The sequence below is a fragment of the Empidonax traillii genome, unplaced genomic scaffold, assembly GCF_003031625.1.
Source record: "Empidonax traillii isolate 1590-97213 ecotype Southwest subspecies unplaced genomic scaffold, ASM303162v1 scaffold1158:size169731, whole genome shotgun sequence".
In the NCBI taxonomy this organism is placed as follows: domain Eukaryota; kingdom Metazoa; phylum Chordata; class Aves; order Passeriformes; family Tyrannidae; genus Empidonax; species Empidonax traillii.
Genome location: NW_020956351.1, coordinates 144857 through 169731, shown reverse-complemented (window position 1 = coordinate 169731; position 24875 = coordinate 144857). Strand labels below are relative to the sequence as shown.

The 24875-nt window shown below is 53.5% G+C and overlaps 4 protein-coding genes across 5 annotated transcripts; 3 read left to right on the top strand and 1 right to left on the bottom strand.

The window, feature by feature from the left end:
- The first annotated feature begins 1078 nt into the window (after nucleotides 1-1078).
- On the top strand, nucleotides 1079-5633 carry SPACA6 (sperm acrosome associated 6). Its single transcript, XM_027905471.1, has 9 exons — nucleotides 1079-1538; nucleotides 2016-2090; nucleotides 2392-2460; nucleotides 2619-2642; nucleotides 2729-2806; nucleotides 3315-3418; nucleotides 4303-4456; nucleotides 4738-4888; nucleotides 5439-5633. The coding sequence occupies exons 1-9, from the start codon at nucleotides 1286-1288 to the stop codon at nucleotides 5533-5535; spliced, it is 1005 nt and encodes a 334-aa protein (XP_027761272.1). The 5' UTR covers nucleotides 1079-1285; the 3' UTR covers nucleotides 5536-5633.
- A 777-nt stretch (nucleotides 5634-6410) lies between these two features.
- LOC114068979 (fibrinogen-like protein 1-like protein) lies at nucleotides 6411-9353 on the top strand. 2 transcript variants are annotated; one of them, XM_027905470.1, is made up of 3 exons: nucleotides 6411-6969; nucleotides 7442-7570; nucleotides 8148-9353. In XM_027905470.1, exons 1-3 carry the CDS (start codon nucleotides 6966-6968, stop codon nucleotides 8774-8776), a joined length of 762 nt encoding a protein of 253 aa, XP_027761271.1. In that variant the 5' UTR covers nucleotides 6411-6965; the 3' UTR covers nucleotides 8777-9353. The 2 variants fall into 2 exon arrangements, with proteins under 2 accessions (XP_027761271.1, XP_027761270.1); XM_027905469.1 differs by having other exon boundaries at nucleotides 7439-7570.
- A 1686-nt stretch (nucleotides 9354-11039) lies between these two features.
- On the bottom strand, nucleotides 11040-13966 carry LOC114068978 (fibrinogen-like protein 1-like protein). Its single transcript, XM_027905468.1, has 3 exons — nucleotides 13768-13966; nucleotides 12833-12952; nucleotides 11040-11796 (listed from the first exon to the last, which is right to left on the bottom strand). Exons 1-3 carry the CDS (start codon nucleotides 13769-13771, stop codon nucleotides 11156-11158), a joined length of 765 nt encoding a protein of 254 aa, XP_027761269.1. The 5' UTR covers nucleotides 13772-13966; the 3' UTR covers nucleotides 11040-11155.
- Nucleotides 13967-17717: 3751 nt separating this feature from the next.
- Nucleotides 17718-23206, top strand: LOC114068976 (fibrinogen-like protein 1-like protein). Its single transcript, XM_027905467.1, has 4 exons — nucleotides 17718-17871; nucleotides 18997-19140; nucleotides 20961-21023; nucleotides 22109-23206. Exons 1-4 carry the CDS (start codon nucleotides 17868-17870, stop codon nucleotides 22741-22743), a joined length of 846 nt encoding a protein of 281 aa, XP_027761268.1. The 5' UTR covers nucleotides 17718-17867; the 3' UTR covers nucleotides 22744-23206.
- The last annotated feature ends 1669 nt before the right edge of the window (nucleotides 23207-24875 follow it).

Sequence of the window (24875 nt, the reverse complement as noted above, 5' to 3'; positions counted from 1 at the left end):
CTGTGCCAGGGCTCTGCCTCTCCTGGATATCTTCAGCCCCTCACACTTGGGATCTTCAAACTGCTGAGCACGTATTAACTCCTTGATCTCAAATCATTTCTGTTACGACCCGGGAAGAAAGGAGGGAGACCTACACAGGGTGTGGGTCAAGGTATGTAGATGCTTTATTAGCATGGCTTCCCCTTTATATAGGGGAAGGAAGGAACATTCTAGAATTGTAAGTGTGAAGAAGACATATATAGGGAAGGATTAGGAGGGAACTCGCCTTAACATGGACAACATAGGAGGGGTCACATCTCAGTAAGGGATGAAGGGGCGAGGTAGAACCTTATATGGAACATCTGCACTGCAGCAGTGAACAACCAATCAGAATACAGTAAAAGGAGTAAACAGCTTAAGGGAATTTTTATAGAATCACAAAGCTACAAACTCAGGAAAATACAACAGACACTAAAACTCTCGCAACAGTCCATCTGTGTGTCAAAAATCCAACAGGTTTACAGCTCCTCTTCCTCTTCTATGTACTCTTATAGTGCTTTTTTCCATCTCTGGTATTGTTCTTCCTCATGGTCACCAACTCACACGTTTCACTTCTCCCACACAGATTCCCTGTGTTGCTGCCTCAGAATGATGATGGATTTGGCCTGTTCTTGTCTCTCAGTTGTCATTTTCTTGCTTACTGAATTTGGGATTTTTAGACGATCTCTAGGGATGGATGCTCGGTTTTGGAACAGAGTTTTATTTTAAATAATCCAGCTTCAGGCAGGGAACCCCTTTGTTAAAGCCCATTCAAATGAAGCCATTGAAAAAGGAATTCTCTGAGTCTTTTGCTTCGCAGTCAATGATACTATTTTGTAGTTTAGTTCATCTACATTTCCCTGATTCTCTCCCTCCCTGTTTTGGAGAGCTGAGTGATCTAACAACTTGAAGATGCACCAGGGGTGTATTCCTCTACTCAAGAACACAGTGTAGGAGAGAGGCAGAGTCATCTCCTCGGGGCACACGTACAAACACCGTGTCCCTGACCATCCCAGCCGTGTTTGGCAGTGGTGCTGCCATCGCCCTGGGCTGGCTCAGAGCTTCCAGCTCACACTCAGTGCAAGGGTTGCCTGCACATTTCTTGCTGGGTTCTGCTCACACCTTTGGCTGGTGTGAGCTCCATGTGGCTGCCTGGAGTGTGACCTCATGCCTCATCTGGTTCCTTGGTGACCCAGGTGCCCGGGCTCCACCTTGGAACTCCACTGTTGCCCAAGGAACTCGGCATTTGGATGCTGGGTCTGGGGTCATGGGGTGGTGGTGGGTGGCCCTGATGCTGGTGCTGATCCCCTGGAGGCCTAGAAACCCTGGCTTGTGGCTGTGGGTGGCCCTGGTGCCCTGCCTCCCTGGGGTGCACCCCTGCCTGTTCTGCTTTGGGCCCCCCAATCAGCGGGAACAGTACTGCCGTGACGTTACTGGGGCCTCTGCCGGCAACCCCAGATATCAGAAATGCCTAGAGATCTTTGCTGAGGTTCCTAAACAATTTGCCTCTGTCAGTGTGGGTATGTCATGGGACCCCAGGGACACCAAACCCAAAGGAATCCTGCCCAAGAACCTCCATCCTGACTGGCCCCTCTTTTCCATGGGTCCTCCATCCCAAGGAGGACCCCTACCCTGAACAGCACCCTACAATCCTCTGGGATTCCCCACTTCAGTCAAGGCCCTCACAATGATGCTGACCAGGATCCCAGGAAGTTGGAGACCCCAGGAACCCACCCCAGACAAGCATCCTTGGGACTCAGAATCATGCCAAGGCCTCCCATGTCCTGATCTGGACTCCAGGGACCTTTGGGAACCCCAGCCCTGCCTGAGACCCTGAGAGTCATCCAACCTTGACCAGGGAGTCCCCAGGGATACCTGACCCCAGGATCCCTAAACCCTGTTTGGAACTCCAGGAACCCCCAGAAACCCTCCAGACCTTACTGAAACTCCAACCCTAACCCTGTATACTGATTCCAGTGTTCCTGTACTGGTTCCAGGGGCAGGGCAGCATGAGGAACTTCGGGACATTGTCATGGATGCTTTGTACTATCTAGAGGAGCAAAAGGGAAAGAGTGAGCAGGGGACATGGGGCATGGGGCATGGGATGTGGAGGCCTTGAAGGGGCATGGGATGGAGGCGAAATATGGAGGTCTGGAGGCAGTAAAGGGATATTTGGGGAATCCTGAGGGTATATAGGCTTCAAGGTATACAGCTTCTTGGGGGATTTGAGGGGGTATTTGGGAATATAAGGGACTCCAGGATGGATATGTGGGGTTGAGGTGAGTTGTATAGGGGATCTGTGGTGTCTGGGAAGGGTTCATGGGGGTCCTGGGGAGGACACATTGTCTCATCTGGACATCTGGGTCACTCCAGAGTCCTTTGACACGGCCCTTGAGGAAACTGTCAGGACAATCTGGATGAAGCTCAGCCGGCTGGGGAAAGGTATGGGGCCAGTGGGGACCCCCACCCCAGGAACCCTTGTCCTAGAGAAACTCCCAGGGACTCCATCTGGGCTGGACAAGGGCTGAGCCCGTCCAGCTCATCGTAAAGATGTGAGTCCCCAAGTGTTCCCCAGTCTAACGCTGTTTCCACCCCACCAGTTCCAGCCTGCATCCCACCCTGTGGTGAGTGCCTGTCCCTCTGTCTTGCCCTTCCTTGTCCCCTAGTACATCTCCCATCCCACTGGGACCACCAAGACTCTCTTTCCCAGGATTCCAGCCAGCTGCCCGTGTCTTCCAGTGTGCTACCTGCCGCTTTGTGGACTGCGAGTTTTCCCTGGACTGCCCAGGTATGGGACCATGCCAGACTGTTGCATTAAGAGTAAGGAAATCTTCCCCAACTTAACCCCTTTTTTAGCTTCTTTTTGTACTATTTTTAATATTTTGGTGGAGCTTGAGTGGCTCCAGTCATGCCTTTGCATTTAAAGGTCCAGGCTAGAAAGATGCAGAGCGCGCACTCAGCAAGGGATGGTTGTACTTTGGGACTGGGTAACTGTTGAGATGGAGGTGTATTTGGTATTATAATGAGATGATAATGAGCAAAGTGCCTCCAAAGGACAGGACTCCCCACAAAATAAAGCAATTGCTAGCTCAGCAACTCAGGCTCCCAGGCTGGGTTCACCTGCCCCTGGAGCTGAGTGCCCCCAGGAGAACGCCCTGCATTTCTCACCGGTGCTCCCACCCTGAGCACACCTGCCAAGGTGTTCAGATTCCCACCCCTGCAGCCAGCGCAGGAGCACCATCCCCTCTGTCAGGGCACACCCAGGTGTGAGCTCACGTGCCTGGCAATGCTCCCAGTGCAGGACATGCAGACCTACACGGATGAAACCATCGTGCTGAGCTGTGACGTGCCGTTCGCCGTCCCCACCGGCCTGCCCGTCACCTGGATGTTTGTCCCAAATGTGAGTTGCACGTGAGCGTGGAAGGGTGTGAGTGGACATTCTGGGGGGGGGCTGGGCATGGGTAGCCAGGCCTGCACACACACACACACACACACACACACACGCACACGCACAGAGCTGTTTGCTTGGTGTGAGGTCTCTCACAGGTACAGGTACTGCTGCAACCATCTGCTGGAAGCAGCAGCTGTGAAAGCACAGACAGAGGGCAGGTCACTTGTGTGTTTGAAGATTTGCGTGGGCACAGGTGGAGTCATAAAATTAGAGGATAGTTTGGGTTGGAAGGGACCTTAAAGCTCATCTCACTCCACCCCCTGCAATGGGTAGGGACACCTTCCTCTAGACCAGGTTGCTCCAAGCCCCGTCCAACCTGGTCTGACTGAACAAGTTGTGTTTCTTTAAAAAGGAGCCTGTGCAGGAGTGAGGGAAAACGTTAAGAGGTGATTTTAGATAATGGATGACGGGCAAGCTCTGGGTGATGCCCATGTGTTAGGAAAACAAATTAAAAATTTAGGGCTTTTGATATACTTTAGTGCTCTCAGACCTGGAGGGGGAAGTTAACAAAGCCTGGAAGAGAAATTTACTGTTGGGAACAGAACACCAGGACTGCAGAATTTATAAACCACATAGACACGTTACATAAACCAGAGATGCCCTATCTGGGAAAAAGATAATAGAAAGACTGAAAATGTGGACCAATTATCATAGAATAATAATTCGCTTAGAGAATTATATAATGTGTAAGCCAATGTGTCCACTGTGGTTGTGCATGGCTGTGTGCACACACGGGGCACAAGGAGAGTGTGTGGGATGGGATGTGTGTGCACTCGTGTGCTGTCCCGTGTGCCTGGTGGGCTGCGCTGATGAATCCCACCCCCACGCCCCAGCTGCGCACGCAGGACATATCGCTGTTCAAGGAGCTCAAGGGGAATCCAGAGAAGCCCTTCAGCCTGACCATCGAGGAGCCCTCTCCAGGAACCGTCGCCTGTCGCCTGGGGGAGGTTTCCAAGCCCTTTGTCCGCAAGTTCTTCTACCTCAATGGTGAGCCCCGACACTGGAGTGCCCTGGGGGCAGGGAGCAGTGCCCTGGGGGGGAGCTGAACCCCAGACACCTGGGCCCATGGGAGGGGGTGCTTGGGGGTGTTGGCAGGGTGCCAGGACACATCAGTTCATGGTGTGAGCTGGAGCAGGCATTCCCTGATCCCTGGCTCCTCTGGGGACACTGGGGCGTGTGGGTTGGAGCAGGGACCCCCAGACAGCGAGGTCTGTGGCTGGGGCAGGTGCTGCAGGGCCCTGTGACCTGAGGTGCCGGTGTCCCCACAGTGTCAGAGGGAAGCGTGGAGGAAGAGAGGGGGCTCCAGGCTGTGTTCAATACTGTGCTGCACTGGCTCCACAACGAGACCCCCGTGCACCCCATACCAACGATGGGGCTGGCACTGGCAGTTGCCTCCCTGGCGTTCGTGCTGCTGCTGGTGTGAGTATTGCTGGCCTGGTAATCTGTACCCTCGAAGTCCCCATGGCTTCTGGGGTCCCTCACAGAGCAGCAAGGGACTCCCAAACTCCACGGGATTCTCAGTCACTTGGGATTCCCTGCAAGTGGGAGGGGACCCAGGTGTCCCAGGGTCAGCCATAGACTGCCAGGACTCCAAAACTCACAGTCCCCTGGGACTTCCATTGTCCTCTGGCCCATTCCAGGATCTCCCCCTTGCATCCAGGATCACTCCAGGCTGCCTTGCTTCCGACAGATTCCCTAATTACCCCTGAAACCCTGAAACTTTGCCCTGTTTTCCCTAGAACCCCCACTGTCCCTTTGGGGGCCCCAGTTACAGTTAGTTGTCCCAGTTACCCTCATGGTCCCACTCCTTCACCCTCAGAGCCATCAGCTGCTCCAAGGGCCCCCCAGTTGCCCCTTGAGCCCCTCAGATGCCCCATGTGTACCCACTGCCATCCTCACATCCCCTGATGGGAATATAAGGTGTCTTCCTGGCTTCCCCTCTTTCTTCATCCCTCCTTCTCTCTTCCAGGGCCATATGTCAGTGTGTCCGCTGGATATCCCACAGACATGAACAACAGCGTACCCTGGAGGATTCCAGATCCCTGAATTCACCCTTGGGACCTTAACACATGGATTCATTTCCAAGGACCAACATTTCTGCAGTTGTTTTTTTTTTTTGTGCTGGATGTGCAAATGGAAACAGTCTAGAAACAGAAATACAGAGTTCTGAAAAGCTGGATTATGCTGGTGATAGAAATCTGGAGTTCTTTGGCTTGCAGACAGGAAAGCTGGGTACTGGAGACAGCATTTTTCTTTTCATGGGTGGACATTCCAGCTGCAGAGCTGTCAGTTCTGGTGATGGTGGAGGAGCCTGAGCTGTGGCCCCCCGGCTGCAGCCCAGCCTGTCCTGCCCTGTTCTGACCCCAGTGAGGACCTGCTCCTCCTGCAGGTGTCCCCCATTTCCTTCTGTGGGCACCCACATCTCCTCTGTTTCCCTCATCAAACACTCAAATCTCCTCTGTTGCTTTCAGTATCTGTCTGGTGCTGACTTCGCCCCTCTGGGCACTCTCACATCCCTCTTTTTCATGACAAGTACCCTCAGATTCCATCTGTTACCCTCCACTGATGCTCCAATCCCACTATCCATTCTGTGGGTGCTCAGTTCCTATGGGTTCCATGATGATGTCCCTCCCAGCCCCTCTGTGCACCCTCGTTTCCCTCCACTTTCCCTCCATACACAGTGAGGTCCCCTCTGTTCCCTTCATGCTCAGATTCCTGTTGGCTGCCCTCCATCCACCCGGTTTCATTCCAATCCTGGGCAGACACTTGCTTTCCTCTGCAGCCACCATCCTTTGTGACCAGTCTCCCAAATCCAGTGCCCAGAGGCCACAGCTGTCTCATCTGTCTTACAGAAACCTTTCATCAGGCCCATTCAGCTGCCCCCTTGCAGGTCAGGACTGTGGCCCACTGGGGAGTCAAGACATCTCCTTCCCCCAGATGGAAACCCCTTGCTCCAGAAAGCACCAGCTGCTCCAAACACTGTCCCACAATTCCCTGGAAGTCTTGGGGCCCCACCCAGAGCCACGCTGGGTTTGACAGGAGCAGATTAAACAAGAGCCCCTTGACGTGGCAGCACCTGCTGCAGTGGTGGGAGGCAGGGACAGCCCCATGTTTGCTCTCCACCTGTGACTGGTGACTGTGAAGTTCAAGTGTTTGTTCTCTGAGCTGCACTCTTCAAAGTTCCCAAATACGCTGTTACCAGGGGAAATTCCATCCAAGTCACTAAGCACTCACAGAAGAGACCATTCCAGGGATTCTTGCTGGCACGGCGATTATTTTCTTTGCAGCTTAGGGACCTGTGCACTCAGAACCACGGGCACCTCCACCTCAGCTGGTATTTTATGAGGGCACAAAGGAAATCAACCTGATCTCCTCCTCCAGGAGAAAAGCAGGGCAGGACCCGCTCAGCCCGCCCACTGCAGGAGGCACTACAAATGCCTCTGTTCCACCGGCTGCTCCAGAGCTCTGCGCTCCAAGAGCATTCCCACCTGGAGCCATGGGTGAGTACAGGGCTGGGAAGGAGGGGGGTCCTTGCCAGCAGTGGTAGAGTGTAGGTAGGGCAGCCCAGCAATAGGGAGAGGCTCCATGCACACTGATGGGGAGCAGTGGCACCAGTGCCCTCCTTGGAGCACTAGCAGCCTGTCCCCTGCCTTCTGGCTCACCCCAGCCAGTCCCCTGCTCCAGGGTCCAGGAGTGAAACTTGGCTCAGTCGGTTGTTGGGTGCTTTGCTCCACCCAAAACTACCCTGTGCTTGACTTGCTGGGAGCAGATCAAGGGGAAAAGGCAAGGTTGCCTACCCCTTGGGCAAGCCTTTCAGCTTGCAGGAAGCAGCCTGATGCTGCCCAGCATTCTTGGTGCTCTCCTGCACCTCACGGGGCCGTGTTAATTGTGGTGCTGGAGCCATGGGATGTCCAGTCTCTCTGCAGGGATGGTCCTGTTTCATCTTTTCTCCATCTTGTCCCTTTCTAGCAGCCCAGTGCCTTCTGCTCCTTGCTTGCCTGCTGCTCTTGGCTGCTCCAGGCCACTCTGTGCACACAGAAACCCTAAACATCTTCAAGAAATCTCCCTCCAATGCTTCGGCAAGTGCTCTGAAGAAAACCAGTAGGTAGCATCCCGTGGGCATCTGGTGTGGTGTGGCTGTGTACAGCCAGCTCTGTGTGGGAAAAGGCCCTGAACCATCCCCTGCTCTGGGATGGAGGATGGTGGAGATGCACCTAACAAAGGCTGCAGTGTCTGTGTGTGTGTGTGTGTGTATGCACTGTGCAGGCTGGGAAGGGTTTCTGTGTGTGCTTGAAGAGGTCATTTTTCCCCCTGTTCCCTCAGTCACGGGCAGGGGCAAGGTCCTCTTCACCTTCCTCCCAGCATGACCCTGTTGCAGTGGCACAACCCCTTTTTCAGGAGACCTAGAGATGCTCTGTAGTGCCCATATTCAGTCCCTTGGCCTCGTACCAGCATAGCCAAGAAAGGTCTGGGACCTTTCACTGGGGCTGGTGCCCCTTATGGAAAAGGAATAGAGAGTTGAGGACAACCCACTTTCACCTCCAAACCTCTCTAGGCTGGGAGAGCTGATTATGCCCCAGGTGCTCTGGGCAGTTGTCCCTCTCTCCTGCCCCTGGGTGAAACAAGGTCTTGTCCTGTTGTATCAGCTTTTGTTCAGTCCCCTTCTGTCCTGCCCCAGGTTGGCCCAGGGACTGCAGTGAGGTCCCTGCTGGCAGCCCCAGCGGTGTCTACATCATCCAGCCCACAGGACTGCACCCTATCATGGTGTACTGTGAGATGGGTGAGGCAGATGGGGGCTGGACTGTGATCCAGAGGAACCGGCAGGACACGGATATCACCTGGAACGAGTCCTGGAGCACCTACAAGCACGGCTTTGGGAATGTGCACACCGAGTACTGGCTGGGCACCGAGAACATCCACCAGATCACCAGGCAGAAGGTCTACCAGGTCAGGTTTGTCATCTGGGATGCTTCAAACAACAAGAGGTTTGCAGACTACAACCTGTTCAGCGTGGATGATGAGTCCCAGGGCTACAGGCTGAGGCTGGGGGCGCACTCGGGGACAGCAGAGGATGCCATGGATTCAGATAATCCCAGGAAAGTCCACAACAACATGAAGTTCTCCACAAAGGATCGGGACCAGGACACCTACAGAGGGAACTGTGCCTCCCGCTATGGGGGCGGGTGGTGGTACTCGGCGTGTTACTCCGTGCGGCTGAATGTCAGGGGGAGCATCACATGGGGCAGGCTGTGCAAGGGGAACTGCAAAGCCTCTGCAATCCTCATCAAACCAGCTCCCTACCACTAGAACTCCTTCCCTCCTCTGCTCCCCCTGGGCACATGGCCAGGCCAGTGCCCTGCGGGGCCCGTTTGATGATGGGGGCTGGGGGTGAGTAGGGTTGTTCCTCTATATCAAGAGCTGCTTTGTTTTCCTCTTATCCTGAAAAATAGCAAAGTTCCCTGCTCTGTCTCTGGCCATTCACCTACAGTGGGTTTTGGGGGATCATTATTAGCACACATGTTTATAAAAACTGCAGTGTCCAAGCATTTTCCTTCTGGGGACAAAACTGTGCTCAGAAACTTAAAACCCTCCTGGTCCAGCAAGGTCTTACTCTCCCTCTGCTTTGTGGGTATAGATGTTTTCAGTAGAAAAATATCCATCACTAGCTAACCTGACCTACACTGCACTGAGCCCCGGGCAGACCATATCTGCACCACAACCCTGCTGCAGTCTGTATTCACCCTGCCAAATAAAATCACTTTCAGATCTGCATAGGTATCCTTCATTTGTTTGGGAACTCCTTGCAACTGCTCCCAGTTTCCTGCCAGGAGCAGACTTGAGGCTCCTGGTACAGCAGGAAACTGTTTTCAAAGGGAAATTTTTTCATAAGACTCAAGCAAGGAATTAAAGACACAACTTTCACTTAATGAAGGGAGTTGGATTCCAAGGTGGAGATCTTTCAGAAAGGGAATGCATTAGCACATGGTCAGTAACAAGCACTGAGGGTGGGAGGGAAGCGTCAGGTCAGTTCAACCCTGCCAGCCATGACCTGGAGCTCACCATGGAGCAGAGGCCAGGCCAGCATCATCCTGCCTCATTAACCTTGTGAACACTGGGAGGGAAATGGGAGAGTGAACTGGCAAGAAAGGAACAACAGCACTGCAAGGCCACACAGTACCACATGGTCGGTATGTCTGGGCAGGTGTAAGATCCCTGACGTGGCAGGGATCCCGCAGTTTCAAGTTTTTGGATCAGCTTGGGTCTGTATGGGCTTGCTCCAGTGTGGTGATATCTCCATGCGCTGGATAGCTCAGCAGTGGACACGGTACCTGTGATGTGGTCTCCCAGTACTGAGAAGAAGGAGTCTCCCAGGTGCTGGGGGATGCCTTGCTGGCTGCCCTCTCGCTAACAGAGCCCAGGAATGCAGCTCAGCATCCCTCAGGGCTGGCTCAGGGGCAGAGTGCTCTTTACCAGCAGCCCAAAGCCCTTCTGCCCAGCCTCTCCCCTCACATTAGGTTGTACATCCAGGCTGGAGCACCAACAGCTTCTTAAACCAGCAGACATCTCTCTCAGTCCAGGAATGTTACTCTCAAGTCAGCTCCAGCTGGGACGCGTCTCTCAACCAGCAGCACCCTCACATACCTCCATCTCCCCGTGCAGCAGTGCTGCCTGCCCTCAAGTGCCACCAGGGCAGCCAAGGAATGCTCCTCAGGAACTCCACAACTCCTCAGGAACACAGCACTGCTCCTACACCCAGCTCTGCAGGGTGCCCTGGGGCCTGAGATAGAGACCTTGCTTGGCTCCAGAGCCCCATGTTGTTCAGCATTCCCAGACACAAACCTTGCTCAAGCTCAGCTTTTCTCCCAAGGACTAAGGAGAGGAACCATGGGTTCTCTCAAGCCCAAAGTTAAAAATTCCCTCCATTCCAAGGGAGCTCCACAGACACATTCTCCCTTTGCAGCAGAGAACAGTGGGACTGACTGACTTACACACATCGCTCACACCCTCAAGGGAGCCCTCTGCCCTCTCCACACTCCAAGCTGTGGTGGTTTCTTCCCTTTCCCAGCACAGAGCAACCCCCAGCCATGGACAGTGGCAAACTGGGAGCAAAGGGGTTCGCAAGGTATGGGCTTTGCTGGTCCTGTTGACTAATTGTAGCCTTACAGCTACAGTCCAGTGCACAGTAACTGGAACAAACAAATTGGAAGGAATATTGCCCAATACACTTTACTTTCCCCCAGGTCTGCCTCCCTAAATACTGGACAGAGAGATCCCCCCACACCTAGATGCAGGTAGACACGAGGCAGCACCATCTGGCTCCAGGGTTTATTGCAGCTGATTCCTCCCACCGTGGGTAGCAGAGCTGTGGGGGGAGCGGGGCCCGGGGAGGGAGCGGGGCCTGAGCAAAGCGGGGTCCACCGACTGCGCGGGGCAGGGAACCGGCACCGTGTCCCCCTCCCCAGGACGGGGGCGGGCACACCCACCCCAAACCAGTGCCCGTGTGCCCAGGGCTCCGGGCGATGGCTCCTGGGCCCCAGAGCCGCTGTGTTTCGGCTGGTGAGGGTGCAGGAGCTGCGGGCAGAGCGCTGGGACTCGCAGGGGACAGTGGGCAGGCACGGGAACGGGGCACTGAGCTGGGGATGGTGGCACCCCCCCACTGCCGGGGCTCTGGGCGCTGCAGCACGGTCAGCACACGTCAGTGGGTTTGACCAGGATGAGGGAGGACGCGCAGTCACCGTTGTCGCAGAACCCCGGCCAAACGATGTAGTTTTTGGCATTGAGCAGCACGTTCTGGCAACGGTTGTACCACCACCCCCCGTAGCTCTTGGCACAGTTCCCGCTGTACTGGTCCTGGTCCTTGTCCACCGTGCTGAACTTCATGTTGTCGTGAATGCCCCCCTTCTTGGGGTGGTAGAGGGTCAGGTAGTCGTCCCCATCACCAGAGTGCCGGCCCAGCCTCAGTGGGTACCCGCTGTCCTCGCTCTCCACTCTGAAGATGTCGTACTCGGCAAAGTGGGTGACGTTGGTTTTGTCCCGCACGACGAAACGCACCTTGTAGGTGCCCTGCTGGGTCAGCAGGTGCAGGTACTCCGTGCCCAGCCAGTAATCGGCGTGCACGTTCCCAAAGCCGTACTTGTAGGTGGTCCAGGACTGCTTCCAGTTGAGCTCAGTGTCATGAGAGTTCCTCTGGACAACAGTCCAGCCCTTGCCTTCGGTGTCCATGTCGCACCAGACCACGCGTGGGGGGGACCGGGCCGGCTGGATGACGTACACCCCGCTGGGGCTGTTCTTGCGGAGGTGGCTGCAGTCCGGGGGGAACCCTGAGGCTGCAGCAGCAAAAACACGGGTTGAGGTGGGAGAGAGAAGGATCATGAGCCTGTAAGGGTAACAAGGTGCTCCTGCAGGGCAGTGAGAACTCGGGACAAAAATGGGTAGTTCTGCCTGTGTTTTTTTCACTGGCTCATGCTCAGGGAATCCAGAAAAGTCTCTCTAAGCCAGTGACCTCTGTAAGAGCCCTGGAATCTATTTCTCATGGTTTGCTGTTTCATTTGGAGCCTTCATTGGACATCATTGGCATCTGGCCAGGAAAGAACGGGAAAAAAATCCTCCAGATGCCAGTGGTGTCCTCCAAGTATATCTGGCCCACACACAAGGCCCTTGATATATTGAGTTGCAGCTCTTGCAAGGATGAGAAGTGTCCAAAATGCTCCACTGGATGGCGATATGCAATGAGAATTTATGTTATCTCTGGGGGTCACAGCATTGAAAAGGAAGGCTCAGTTCTGCCGTAGTCTCATAGGGATCTCTTCTCCCAGCTTGTTACAGTTTATCTGATCTGTCATGACTTACTGGACAAACTAATTTACTGTCTAATTTGTGTTTCTTGGTTGTGTCTGATGGGAGACAATTTGCTGTGGGTAATTCCAATTCAACCCCTGAAAATCTATTTTACTCAAGCACTCAGGTCTTGCAGGAACTCCAGCCCTCCCTTGCAGGGAGTAAGGGAATGCTCCTAATCCAACAAGAGCAAAACAAAAAGCCAAATAGCTGGGAGGATCTCTCGTAGAACTGAGGTTCACAGTCATGGCAGAGCAACCCTGCCAAGGTGTTTGGGCAGGAACCTGTTGGTTTCAGCATGGAGCCACCAAAGGGGTGAAGGTGGCTTGGCAGGAGTCAGGCTGCACAAGCCATGGCCCCGGGGGTTGTGTGTGTGATGAGTTCCTGTGCTGTGCATCCCCCTGGGTGTTTGCTGACCTTCCCTAGCACACACAGCAGACTCAAGAGTCAGCGCTGAGCCAGGGAGAACCTGTCCTGCTCTGTCCCTCCATGCCCAGCTCGTGCCCCCCAGTGCCCCCTACTCACCACTCCGGGGGCTGGCAGTGGGTACGGCTGGGCCAGCGCTGGCACAGAGGAGAAACATCGCCAGCAGGGTGGGCAGGAGGACAAGGTCCCGGTGGAGCTGGTGTGTCCCAACCTGGAGCCCTGGGGAGGAGAGTGCCCATCACCACCAGGATCCCTGGTCAGCCCCCAGCATGCTCAGAGCAGGGAAGGCAGAGCCAGGGCTCAGTCAGGAGCAAGGGGCTCCCGGGCTGGTGGGAACTGCAGCTCCAGGGCAGGCTCTGCCCTGCAGGGCTGAAGCAAGGTGAGAAATGTCTTTGTTGCCTCCTGAGCAGCTCCTTCCCTACACCACACGGCAGCCTGCAGTTTGTTCTTGGAACCTACAGCCCAAGAGAGGGCAATGACACAGGTGGATTGCCAGGTGGGGAGGAATCACAAAAAACAGCTCTTTTTGGAGTAATCATGCTTATTTCTTTTATATAAGCCACTCCAGCCCAACCACAGATAGAAGGAAACTAAGCCTAAGGATGGGTCCTACTGCCCAGGTGCCAGCACCCAAGCAGACAGGAGAAATCTCCTGGGCCCCCACAGGGACAAAACCCCAAACCCTCTGTGCTGACCACCAGCACCCCTCTACATCCTGCACTCGCTCGGCTCCTGGGGGAGACGCCACCATGCCTGGGGCAGGACCCCTGTGTAGCCACATGTGCCACATGATTTGGTTGGGAAGGGAAAAGACCGAGGTGAAAACCTAGGTCTGCACCTTAACCTGCATGGGAACACATGGCACAGCTACCCCAGGGCAGCCACAGGCGTGTGTGTTGTTTGGTGCTTTGGTCTGGCATCCCTCCTGCTGGAGTCCTGCTCGTCATCTCCGTGCCTTTGCGTACTCACCCCGTCAGGTCTCGTTTGAGCCCAGCACCACACAGGAGTGAGGTGTCCCTGGGCAGGTCACTCACCCATCACGACAGCACGGCTGCGCAGAGAGCGGGAACCCGGCGGTGCACCCTCCCACGCCGAGCTGTCCACGCTGGCTTTATAGGCACTGCACACACCCACGTATGTTCACACTCATCAGCTCTAGAGGCACTTGCAGATTGTGACCCGAGCAGTTTCCAGATCCCATGACAGCAGAGCTGAGGGGAGGGAGGCATGCCCTTCCAGCCAGAGAGGTACAGAATAGCCCCCTCCACGCTGAGGGATTTCAGTTGTTGACTGTCCCTACACAAACACTACATGTGAATTGCCCTCCTGGAGCACATTCTGGAGAGCCAGGATCAAAGTGAAGTGGAGAGACCCAGCTGTTTAAGGACATACACTTAGAAACCAGCAAAGGAGGAGAGGTCTCCTGTGTGCCCAGTCCCAAAGGTGACCTTGGAAAGGTGAGGACAGGTCCTTAAGAGAGTGCCAGCTTGCTAACTTTCCACTGGCAGGTTTCAGGATCAGCACTGGGCTGGAGCTGCTGTCCAGCAGCCAGAGCCACTGCAGACATAGTGTTCCCTGGCACCCCAGTCTGTGTGCTCTGAGCAAGGGCTCCAGGTAACAAACAGGTTCCTGTGTGGTTCCTTTGCCACTCTCCTTCCCACTCCCTGTCCTTGGCCTGGTGAGACCCTGCAGATCCACCCCCAGCCCCAGAAATGTCGACCTGGAGTTGCACTGTCTGTGGGAGCAAAATGCTCTTAGGACAGACACTTTGGGAGGGCTCTTGTTCATACCAGGAGGTGTAAGCAGCTCCATCACCTTATCAAATTTAAGAGGATAAAGATGTGGCCCTTCTACTTCTCCTCTGCTGATTTCTGGCCAGATGTCTTCTTCTGGCACAGCTCCACACTCACTGTTCACAGCATGTCAAATTCAAGATGAAGCTCCCACCAAACTTTCCGTATTGTGGGTGCCCACATCAAGCAGTGCCACTTGCAGGTCTTGATGGACAGCAGCATCCAGACCTCTCCAAGGTAAGACAACCCTAGTAAGGAATTCCTGGATGGACAGGACAAGAGAAAGTGGCCTCAAGTTGCACCAAGGGAGGTTTAGATTGAATTTTAGGAAAAATTTCTTCATGGAAAGAGTTGTCAAGCACTGGAACAAGTTGCCTGGAGGAGTGGTGGAATCACCATTGCTTGAAGAGTTCAAAAAACGTGTGGATGTGGCATTTGAGGACATGGTTGAATGATGAACAGAGTGGTGCTGGGTTGACCTTTAGACTTAATGATCTTAGAGGTCTTTTCCAACCTTAACAATTCTGTGATCCTGTGATCAACTTCCATCTGAACCCTTTGATGTCACCACTGCTTGCTTGATGAAAGGCTGGGAGCCCTTGTCCACAGCCTCATTTAGTTTGGGAGAATGATAAAAGCTTATGGAGTTTATGGTGGGAGAAAGGCCCAAGCTGCTCAGGGAAGAACCCTTTCTGGGGGGCAGGGGAAGTGGGGGACTTAAGGGCTCTCATGGGCTTCCCCAAAGCTAATACAGCACCTCAGGGTGCCTGTGGCAGGACTCACAGGCAGACTGCTGCTGGGCAGCCACCTCTGGGATCACTGCTGGCAGCAGGAACACAGGCCCCACGGGAGTTGGACTCGGTGATCCTGATGGGTCCCTTCCAACACAGCATATTCTGTGATTCCATGATTCTATGGAGAGGAAACCAAGGCAATGGCCAAAGCAGCAATGAATGAATGACTTGAATGGGCTGTTTAGGGTCACACCTGGGCAGTTGTGAATGTCAAGGACTGGAGGTCCCACAACTTCTCTTTGTTTTTTTTCAGTTTTTGAACACCCTTGGGCTGATTTATATATATATATATATATATATATATATATTTTATATATATATATAATTTCCTCCTGTTCCTTATGTCCATTGACTCTCATTCTACCCTGTGCACCTCCAAGGAGAGTCACAGATGGGTGATAGATTAATTTAGGTTGGGAGGGACTTCTATAGGCCATCTAGTTCAGTCCCTGCTCAGTCAGGTTCTTGTCCAGTCAAGTCTTGAACACCTCTAAGGACAGAAATCCCACAGCCTCTCTCTGGCCACCTGTCCCAGTATTTGACCAACTTCACGTTAAAGAAAGTGTCTATTTGTTAATGGACTTTCCATGTTCTGACTTAGATAAATTGCTTCTTATCTCACCACCATGGACCTCCTTGAACAGTCCAGCTCCCTGTTTTCTGTGTCCTCCCACAAGACCATTGCCATCAGCGATGGGACCTCTCGGGTGCCTGTTCTTCTCCAGGTGGAACAAGCCCAGTTCTCTCCAATTCTGAAACATCCTGAGCCCCAGGCTCCCAGCCAGTCTGGTGTTCTCCAGGCTTGCTCCAGCCTGTTTCTTGCAATGAGGGGTCCAAAATAAGACACGGTGCTCTGAGGAGCCTGACTCCACCTGCTCCTCACCATCCTGCCCAGGTAGCTGTAGGCAGCCACAAGATCCCACCTCTGCCTTCCCTTCTCCAGGCTGGATAAGCTCATCTTTCTCAGCCTCTCCACATATGCCATGTGCTCCTGCCTCAGCTGTCCTGGGGCTCTTAGCTGGATCCTTCTGGAGCTGAAGCCACTGCTCTGCACAGTGGACCCACACACACAGCATTCCAGCTGCTGTCTCACCCATGGAAAGGAATAATCCCTTCCCTCACCCTCCTGGCTGTGTTTTTCCAGATGCAGACTGGGATGGAGTCACAAACAGATCTGTGGTTCTTTCTGTATTAGACACTGATCAAGGCCAGGTTGGACGGGGTTTGGAGCAGCCTGGTCTAGTGGAAGGTGCCCCTGCCCATGGCAGGGGGTGGAATGAGATGGTATTTAAGGTCTCTTCCAACCCAAACCATTCCAGGATTCTGTGATTTTATGAAGTTTACACTGAACAGGAGCTGGGTCTCAGGACATACCTGGGAGTTCGGAGAAATCCCCTCTGTGGCCTTTCTCCTGTCTGCTTTGCACACCCTAATCCCAACATGGGCATCCTGGAAAAGGGGCCTGGGGGCTGGATGCTGTTGGAGAAGCTCTGCTGAGGGCCTCAGCCTGGTTGTGCTCATACCTGCTGTTGGGCAGCAGCACAGCAGGGCAGGCACAGGAGTGTCCATGACCAGCTGGCCACACTGCAGGGACACAGCCTGTGACAAAATTCCAGCCCACTCTGCCACAGGTTCTGGCTGTCCAGCCCAAGCTGGATGCTGGGGCACAGGAATCTTCATAACTCAGAACACCGTGGGCATCAACCCCTGGGAAAAAGGAGGTCAGGTGTTTTCTGTAAGACATCCACGGTGTAGGCACTCCTGGAGCAGAGAAGGGCTCAAAGTGAGACCATTTTACATCAGTGTCACGTCACGATGCCCAAAACTCCAGCTCGTGATGGTGCCAGGGGGGCCACGGTGTGTGTTGTGCAAGGGGCAGTGCCGTGGGGGGGGGGGGGGGGGGGGGGGGGGGGGGGGGGGGGGGGGGGGGGGGGGGGGGGGGGGGGGGGGGGGGGGGGGGGGGCAGGGGTGTCAGGAGGCAGCTGGAGTGGCACTTTTTGAAGTTTGGGGCACAGTTTCCCAGGAACATTGGAGTACCTCTTCCCTGAAGGGTCTGTGGGGTCCCCAGGGGCTGTTGAGCTCAATGCCGGCTCTGGACAGAGCGATTTACGCTCAATGTTTGATTTCCATCCAGAAGGGGAATGTCACCCGGGTGTTTACTCAGCAGTTAAACTGTGCGGAGGTGCCCCAAGAACGTCGTTCCCTGGGGAAACCCTGCCAAGGCAGGGGGGCAGCCGGGTGCTGTAAATTGTGGTTATTTTGAGGCGTTTGCTTATTGGCACTGAATTATTTGCTTTGCCTCTGAAGAAAGCTCTTCACCTGTGTGAGACGCAGACTTTGTTGTGTGAGGGCTGATCACTTGATGGTGGAGAGCAAATAAGCCCTAAGCCACTGGTCTCGTTGCCAAGCAGAGGACAAGTGCTGTGGTTTGGGTCTCGTGCCTCCACCCCCTCGCCTGATCAGCCCTATAACTTTCAGGCTGGACACCCCTCCAGCCAGGCCAAAACCGCCTGGCTCTGTGCTCCGCAGGGTCCCCGCAGAGACGGCATGGGTGAGTGTGGGGTGGGATGGGATGGAGTGGGATGGGATGGGATGGGATGGGATGGGATGGGATGGGATGGGATGGGATGGGATGGGATGGGATGGGATGGGATGAGATGGCAACTCTGTGTGTGGCTGTGGGTCACAGGGCACCCCAGCACTTTGTCTGCTTCAGGGGTCCCTCCTCCCCACACCCTGAACATCCCAGTGCCGAGTCCACCGCCTTGTCTGAGCCCGCTGCGCCTTGGGTTGGGAACTTGGGCAGGAGCCTGCACGCTCTGCTCTACTTCAAGGCTGTACCAGTGTAGCTCTGGAGTGCCAGAAAGCCCATTTTACAATCCTCATATTTATCATTCTTTGCAATTTTCAGTTCTCCAAGGAAAGTTGTTAAATATTCTAGACTAGAAAATGGATGCCCCACTCTGATAAATTATTCTGATAAATTTTCTGTTATTTTACTTAGGTTTAATATTGCAAAAAGTGTGCTGGTTTCCCCTGCTGCTCTGAACAAGAACAGACCAGAGCAGCTGGCTACATATGGAAATTTTCAAGTAGCCACATAACTGACATAAGCACACCAAGGGCATAATTTCCCCCAGCCAGGCTGTAATTCCTGAAGGGTCTGTGCTGCCATTCACTGTCTGCTGCTTTGCACACACACGGCTCTGCCTGGGACTTGTCCCACCCAGACACCCGGGGTCTTACTGCCCACAGCCCCGAGGCAGTCCCAGCTCAGACAAGGTCAGTGTGTCAGGGGAGTGTGATGGGAGCTGGCAAGAGAGGGGATTCCTCCTTCCATGTTCACCCTGCTTGTTATCTCCAGCCTCGAGTCTTGGGTTTTACAGAGATTTCTGATGACAGGCACTGTGGGTTTGGACAAGGTTTTGGCACTTCTTCTGTCTCAAAAACCACCTCAGCAGTGCCACCACTAGTGACTCCTGCTAATGAGTAGGGTGTCTCATATAAATGAGCTGATCTACAAGAGGCTCATGGCTCCAAGGGGGACCTCTACACAGAAAGAGTTTTATTTTCCTGTTTTACTCAGCAAGTAAAGGAATAATCCAGTGAGATTCGTGGCTCTCTAATTGAAGAGTTATGATCTCTTTCTTCTTTTTCCAATCTCTTCCCATTTCAGCTACCCAGTGCCTTTGTCTCCTGCTTCTTACCTGCCTGCTGGCCCTGGCAGCATCTCTTCCTGACCTTGACATAAGAAACTTGTACCTCCTCAATGGCACGATGGACGACATCATGAATGCTCCTCCAGAGTCCCCCCAGCCTGGTAAGTGTCCAGTACAACAAGGAGAGGCAAATAAGGTCCTGATCCTACACAGATCCCAGGAGAAGGGACAGGTTTGGTCCTACTGGCAGCAAGGCCAAGACAAGGGTCATGTGCTCTTCCTTGAAGAAATAGGGTTAAAGATGTTCACAGTGTGTTTTAAGGACATGAAGAACAGCCCCCACCTCTGGAAATCACGAGGTCAGTGGAGAACTCAATTCAAGGCAGACCTCAATACAAAGAGGAAATAAATGAAGTTAATACAAAGAGTGCAAGCAGTGGCACTGGTGGTGGTGGCAACCAGGTGGTGGCACAGAGTAACCTGCATATGCCAGAGTAAGTTGGAGCAATGAGGAAGCCTTCAAGAAATGCTCCTGGAAAAAAAAAAACAAAAAAACAAACAGGGGCTGTGGATGGGACGTGGCACAACAGAAAGTGCTGGTTCCTTTCCAAGGCAGAAGGATGAATTCCTGGCAGAAGAACTCAAAGTCCAGGTATTTGGTGCTGGTTTCACATCAGCTGTCAGGAAACTGCCAACACAGGGAGCCTCATGACTGAGACAAGAGCTTGGGCTTCAGCAGGAACTGCAAGTCTGAGGAGAGAGAGAAAACGTGCTCTGGACTGCACAGTGCTCTCAGGCAGGTGGTGTGATTTTAGGGTTGTTCTGTGCAGGGCCAGGAGTTAGACCTTATGACCCTTGTGGGTCCCTTCTAACTTGGGATATTCTGTGAACCTGTGATCTCTCACCCACAGCACTGGTAGCGTGCTCTGAAAATAGCAGCAGCATGAATGCAAGCTGGGTGAGCAGGGAGGCATGCCAGGCAAGACAGGCCAGCATTCCAAGTCTTGTCTTGGGGAGGAGTGCATCCAAATGGATGGGGGATGAAGGCAGAGAGGAGCAGGGCGAGACTGTGGCTCACAAAATGAACAGGAGTGAACAGCTTCATATGGCTGCAGAGAAAGTCAATGCCATGGTAAGAAAGTCCTCCAGACCATGCCACATGAGTGTTTCCCACCCCACACAGGTTCAGGCAGTGGAGAGAGTCAGAAGGAGTCAAAAAGACAGTCAGCATCAAAACTCAGAGAGTCAAAAATCTGGCAAGCTGACTGTGTCAGGAATGGGCTTATACACAGTGTGCAAGAGCCATAAATTAAACACTTCACGAGGGAGGGGGTAGAACAGCACCAGCTGAAAGCAGGGAACAGGTATTTGAGGGTGGCAGGGAGCAGGTATTTGAGCCTATCAGAGCAGCAGCTGCAGGGTGAGGTGTCTGTTCCAGAGAAGGGACAGGAATGGCTTTTGTGATTCCATAAGCCTGTGACTCATTCCTCTCAGTGGATACATAGAAGATGTCCTTGCCAAAGAACTGCATTAACTCACTCAAAACCATTCTCTCTTCCAGCAGCACCCTTCAAATTCCATTCTGATCCAGCTGAGCAGAGCCCTGTCCCAACTCCTGATATCTGCACCAGTTTTCCTGTGTCTGGTCTCACATTTCTTCCCCCTGTAATCCCTCTTCTTCCTGAGCCCCTTCCAAGCTCCTGCTGCTGCACTGTAACAACCATCTTACCAGTGTCGTTGCCCCCACTTAAGGGGGGCACACTTTCCTCATATAGTGTGCCCAAAAATCCTTTCCACCAGGAAGGCATCTGCCTCACTCTAACACCACCTAAATTCCCCTAAACTACTGACTCATTGATATATGAAATCAGGAAGTTCTTCTGGAATTAGGAACAGCAAGAGAAAAACAGGAATATCATCTGGAGGAGATCATGCTCTCCCAGCAGCCATTTGACATGTCTCCTCTGTTCTGCTAATTTAGATGACGGTGATGGACACGTCCGACAGGCCAGAGACATCGGCCACCACCCGCCAGCAAGTCACGGTGAGTGTCTGCATCTGCCTGGGAGGTTTCACTCCTGCTGGGCTCACCAGCAGCTCTCAGACACTTTATCCATGTCCTAGGTGTGCACTGGCTCCTCCCAGGAAAAATGTTGGTTTTCTGATGGGCTGCAGAGGAGCCACAGCTCATAACCTCAGGGGACTCTGTTACCAGCCGTGTCTTGGGCTCAGTAGTCGATGAGGACCTTTAGTGTGGGGAATTTTCCAGCTAAAGATCCAAACTGGAAAGTGATGATTCATTACTGGGAAGTGGTGATCGGTAATTTTCCCATTTTCACCACACAGTTGATGAGAAGACTGGTGCTGACTGGCTGAGTCAACATTAGCCCATAGGAGCAAAGATAGGTCCTGTCTGGGTGAGGACAAAGAGTGGCAGAGGTACTGGGAGAGGAGCAAGTCACTCCCCAGGAGTGTGTAGGTGCATTCAGCTGTTTGTTGTATGAGGTGCTGACACTCTGGAGCGTGGAAAGGCCATAATCAAATCCAAGTCAGGAAGTCTCTACAGAGCTACTTTGGTAATCCCCAGAGAACACCAACAGCTTTGCCCTGTGGAGTTCCCAAGGGCTGATCTAACTGTTAACGGTTTTGAGGTTGTGATCACCCTCTCTCTGGGGTTTCTGAGATTACTGCAAAGGTCTAAAGCCTCTGTGCTGTACCCACAAGTGGCTTTGTCACCCAGATTTGCATTATTCTGTGGTCATACATCACCTGCATGACACAGGCAAATCACTACAGCACTGTGAGACCGAACCCAACCTGGGCGAGGGTCCTTGGGTGATGGCGATCCCTGGCTTGGTCTCACCAGGCCCAGACAGTGTGTCCCCATCAGTTTGAATCTTGGGAAGATGTGAAATTCTTAAGTTAAGTTAAGTTAAGTTCTTAACTAATTAAACTCCTACACTGATCATGTCAAAATTTTGATTCACTCCTGTGAGTGCATGGCAGGAATATAGTGGCAGTAACAGAGCCTGTGGCAGGAATGTGTGTGCAAAAAGATCTAAGCACAAAAGGAGTATCCCACTTTCAGCGTGTCATTGTGTGGGATTTAATAACCATCTCTGTTTCCAGCCTCGGGTTGGCCCAAGGACTGCAGCGAGATTCCCCGGGGCAGCCACAGCGGTGTCTACATCATCCAGCCCAAAGGGCTCCACCACCTCGTGGTGTACTGCGAGATGAATGTGACCCACGGAGGCTGGACCGTGATCCAGAGGAACCAGAGAGACACACCAGTCACCTGGGCCGAGTCCTGGAGCACCTACAAGTTCGGCTTCGGGAACGTGCGCACCGAGTACTGGCTGGGCACCGAATACATCCACCAGATCGCCAAGCAGAAGGTCTACCAGGTCAGGTTTGTGATCCAGGATTCTGCAGACACCATCAGCTTCGCAGACTACAACCTGTTCAGCGTGGAAGACGAGTCCCACGGCTACAGGCTGAGGCTGGGCGCCTACAACGGCACGGCGGGGGATGCCATGACCTCAGACAATCCCAACAACATGCACGACAACATGAAATTCTCCACAAAGGATCGGGACCAGGACACTTACAGTAAGAACTGTGCCTACAGCTATGAGGGCGGGTGGTGGTTCTCGTCGTGCTACTCTGTGAGGCTGAATTACAAGGGTGGCATGTCATGGGGCAACCTGTGCAAGGGGAACTGCAAATCCTCCCTTATCCTCATCAAACCAGCTTCGTACTGTTAGTGCTTCCTCCTCCTCCTGTCCACACTGGACACTCTGCAAAGGCTCTGCATGGCTAAAGAGCGTGAGCCTCTCCGGAGCAGAGTGAGGAGCCCAAAGATAGCAGGGCTTTAGTGAAATGCCACTTTCCAATCCCCACTCTGAGTGCAGGCTCCCCTCTGCTCAGCTCTGTTCCCCTGTGCTTGCCAGTGATTCCTTGTTGTTACGTTCATAATCAAGAATAAAAACATTACTTGTGAAATTTGCGGATTCCCCGTGTACCTTCCCTGAGGGAGGAAGACGCAGCCCTGGAGTGACGTCAAAAGTTCCCTGCCTCCAGAACTCACAGTGAGCAAAAAAGCTGCATGCCACAAATTTCCATGTACTCTGAGAGCCTCTCTGCAGTGTCTGGTGAAGCATCCAAATAAATGTGCTTGCTTGAGCTCATTCACCAGTAATGATACCTGTTCTCTGTCTCTGGTGTGATCATATGAGACTTGGGAAATCCCATGTCAGATGGCAGGATGGAAGTCTTGGGGCTTATCAGAGAGTCACAGAATCACAGATTGGTTTGGTTTGGGTTGGAAGGGACCTTGAAGCTCATCTCATTCCACCTCCCTTGACGTGGGCAGGGACACCTTGCACTAGACTGGGTTGCTCAACCTGGAGGCAGAAAGCCTTGAGTGGTTCTCACTGGAATGGATGTAGGAAAATTAAACCCAGTTACGCTGCGATAAAGGCCCTGGGATCTGCACAGGGGGGTTCAGAAGGGACCAGGCACACGGGAGAACTCACCCCACATCATCACCACACTCACAGTCCCGGGTCAGAAGCTGTGGCAATGTCCTGGTGCCAGGGTCCTGCTCCTGCAGGGAGGCTCTGTCTGTCAGGATGTGTTCCTTGGTGCCTGGCTGTCTGCACAGACATATTTTGATCGTCTAGAAACAGGATTTCAAAGTCGTTGGTAAATCTGTCTGCTGTGACCGAGAAGCAGCAAACTGAAATAGAAGCAAAGGAGAAGTAGGTTAGATGTTAGAAATGAAGAATTCTCCACTTGAACTAGGAGACACTAATGAGGGCAGAGTTCATAATGGGATCACCTTATCCAAGTTTCTGAGACCAGTTTAGATGAACTTTTGCCAGGCAAAGTGTAGACAGAGCTAATGCTGTGAGGATGCAGGACAAGACTGTTACAGCTCCTCCATCCCATAGAGTTCTGGCACTGCCAGGACAGACTGTTGGAGAAGCACTTTGGCCTTCACAAATCCCTCCTGGTTTTGTCCTGGGGCAGCACAGTAACAGCCATGAATTTCACTTCCAGGACCAGCCATGATTTTCACCTTCCAGGGCCAGGGAAAACCCATCCCTGGCCCACCAGCTGCAGAGCCCAGCATGCACTGGGAGCCACCCAGAGAGGTTTGAGAAATTAGAAAATGCTGAGAGAAATGAGCAGTGGGAGATGTCCCAGCCAGAAAGGACCTGGCACTGCTCCAGGGAATGGCCCTCAGCACTGCAGAGTGGGGGGCACCTGCAGCTGTGGGGGTCTGAGGAAAAAGAAAATCTGGGGCTACTCCTGGTGGAAGTGCCCCACTGAGAGCCTCCAGCATCAACTTCTGAGCCCCCCAAACCAGAGCACGGAGGACTGGTGGGACCTCCACGTACAGCCCGTGCCTGCCTTGGACTGGGCACCACAGCATGGGGAGGGGAGGCACGGCACAGGAGAGCTCCAGCATGCATTTGTGTTGTCTGGAAGAGCAGCTCTCCTATGGCAGGAGCACAAGCTGGTATCAGCAAGGAGAGATGGCTGTTGGGAGGGATCCTGGAAATTTTCTTCTAGGTCTCTGAATCACTGCAAACATTTAGTGACCACAGCACCCTGTGGCAGCAGTTCCCGGTCCCAGTGGGGCAGCGCTCCCACCTCTGCCCTCCCTGGGGGTCGAAGGGGCTCGAACAGAGTTGCAGTGACAGGGTGTCCCAGTGACAGGGTGTCCCTTGGCTCCCGCCCTGTCCGGAGCCGTGGGGACAGGGCACCGGGGTGCCACAGGACGGGTGAGACCACGGCGGCAGCAGGCGGGATGTGCAGAGCAGAGTGCGGGACGTTCACGGCGCGGGGGCCGTGCGAGGCGCGCACAGCGGGGGTGCGGGGTGCGGGTTGT

Excerpts from the sequence above, each read along its gene's own strand:
- LOC114068978 (XM_027905468.1), bottom strand. Across the intron at positions 11,797-12,832 it reads CACTGCCAGCCCCCGGAGTG|CCTCAGGGTTCCCCCCGGAC; the intron begins GTGAGTAGGGGG and ends TTGCTGCTGCAG.
- LOC114068976 (XM_027905467.1), top strand. Across the intron at positions 19,141-20,960 it reads TCCAGAGTCCCCCCAGCCTG|ATGACGGTGATGGACACGTC; the intron begins GTAAGTGTCCAG and ends CTGCTAATTTAG. Across the intron at positions 21,024-22,108 it reads CCACCCGCCAGCAAGTCACG|CCTCGGGTTGGCCCAAGGAC; the intron begins GTGAGTGTCTGC and ends CTCTGTTTCCAG.
- LOC114068979 (XM_027905469.1), top strand. Across the intron at positions 7,571-8,147 it reads AAGTGCTCTGAAGAAAACCA|GTTGGCCCAGGGACTGCAGT; the intron begins GTAGGTAGCATC and ends GTCCTGCCCCAG.
- SPACA6 (XM_027905471.1), top strand. The coding sequence starts at position 1,286 with ATGGGGTGGTGGTGGGTGGCCCTGATGCTGGTGCTGATCCCCTGGAGG. Across the intron at positions 2,807-3,314 it reads GTTTTCCCTGGACTGCCCAG|TGCAGGACATGCAGACCTAC; the intron begins GTATGGGACCAT and ends CAATGCTCCCAG. Across the intron at positions 3,419-4,302 it reads CCTGGATGTTTGTCCCAAAT|CTGCGCACGCAGGACATATC; the intron begins GTGAGTTGCACG and ends CCCACGCCCCAG.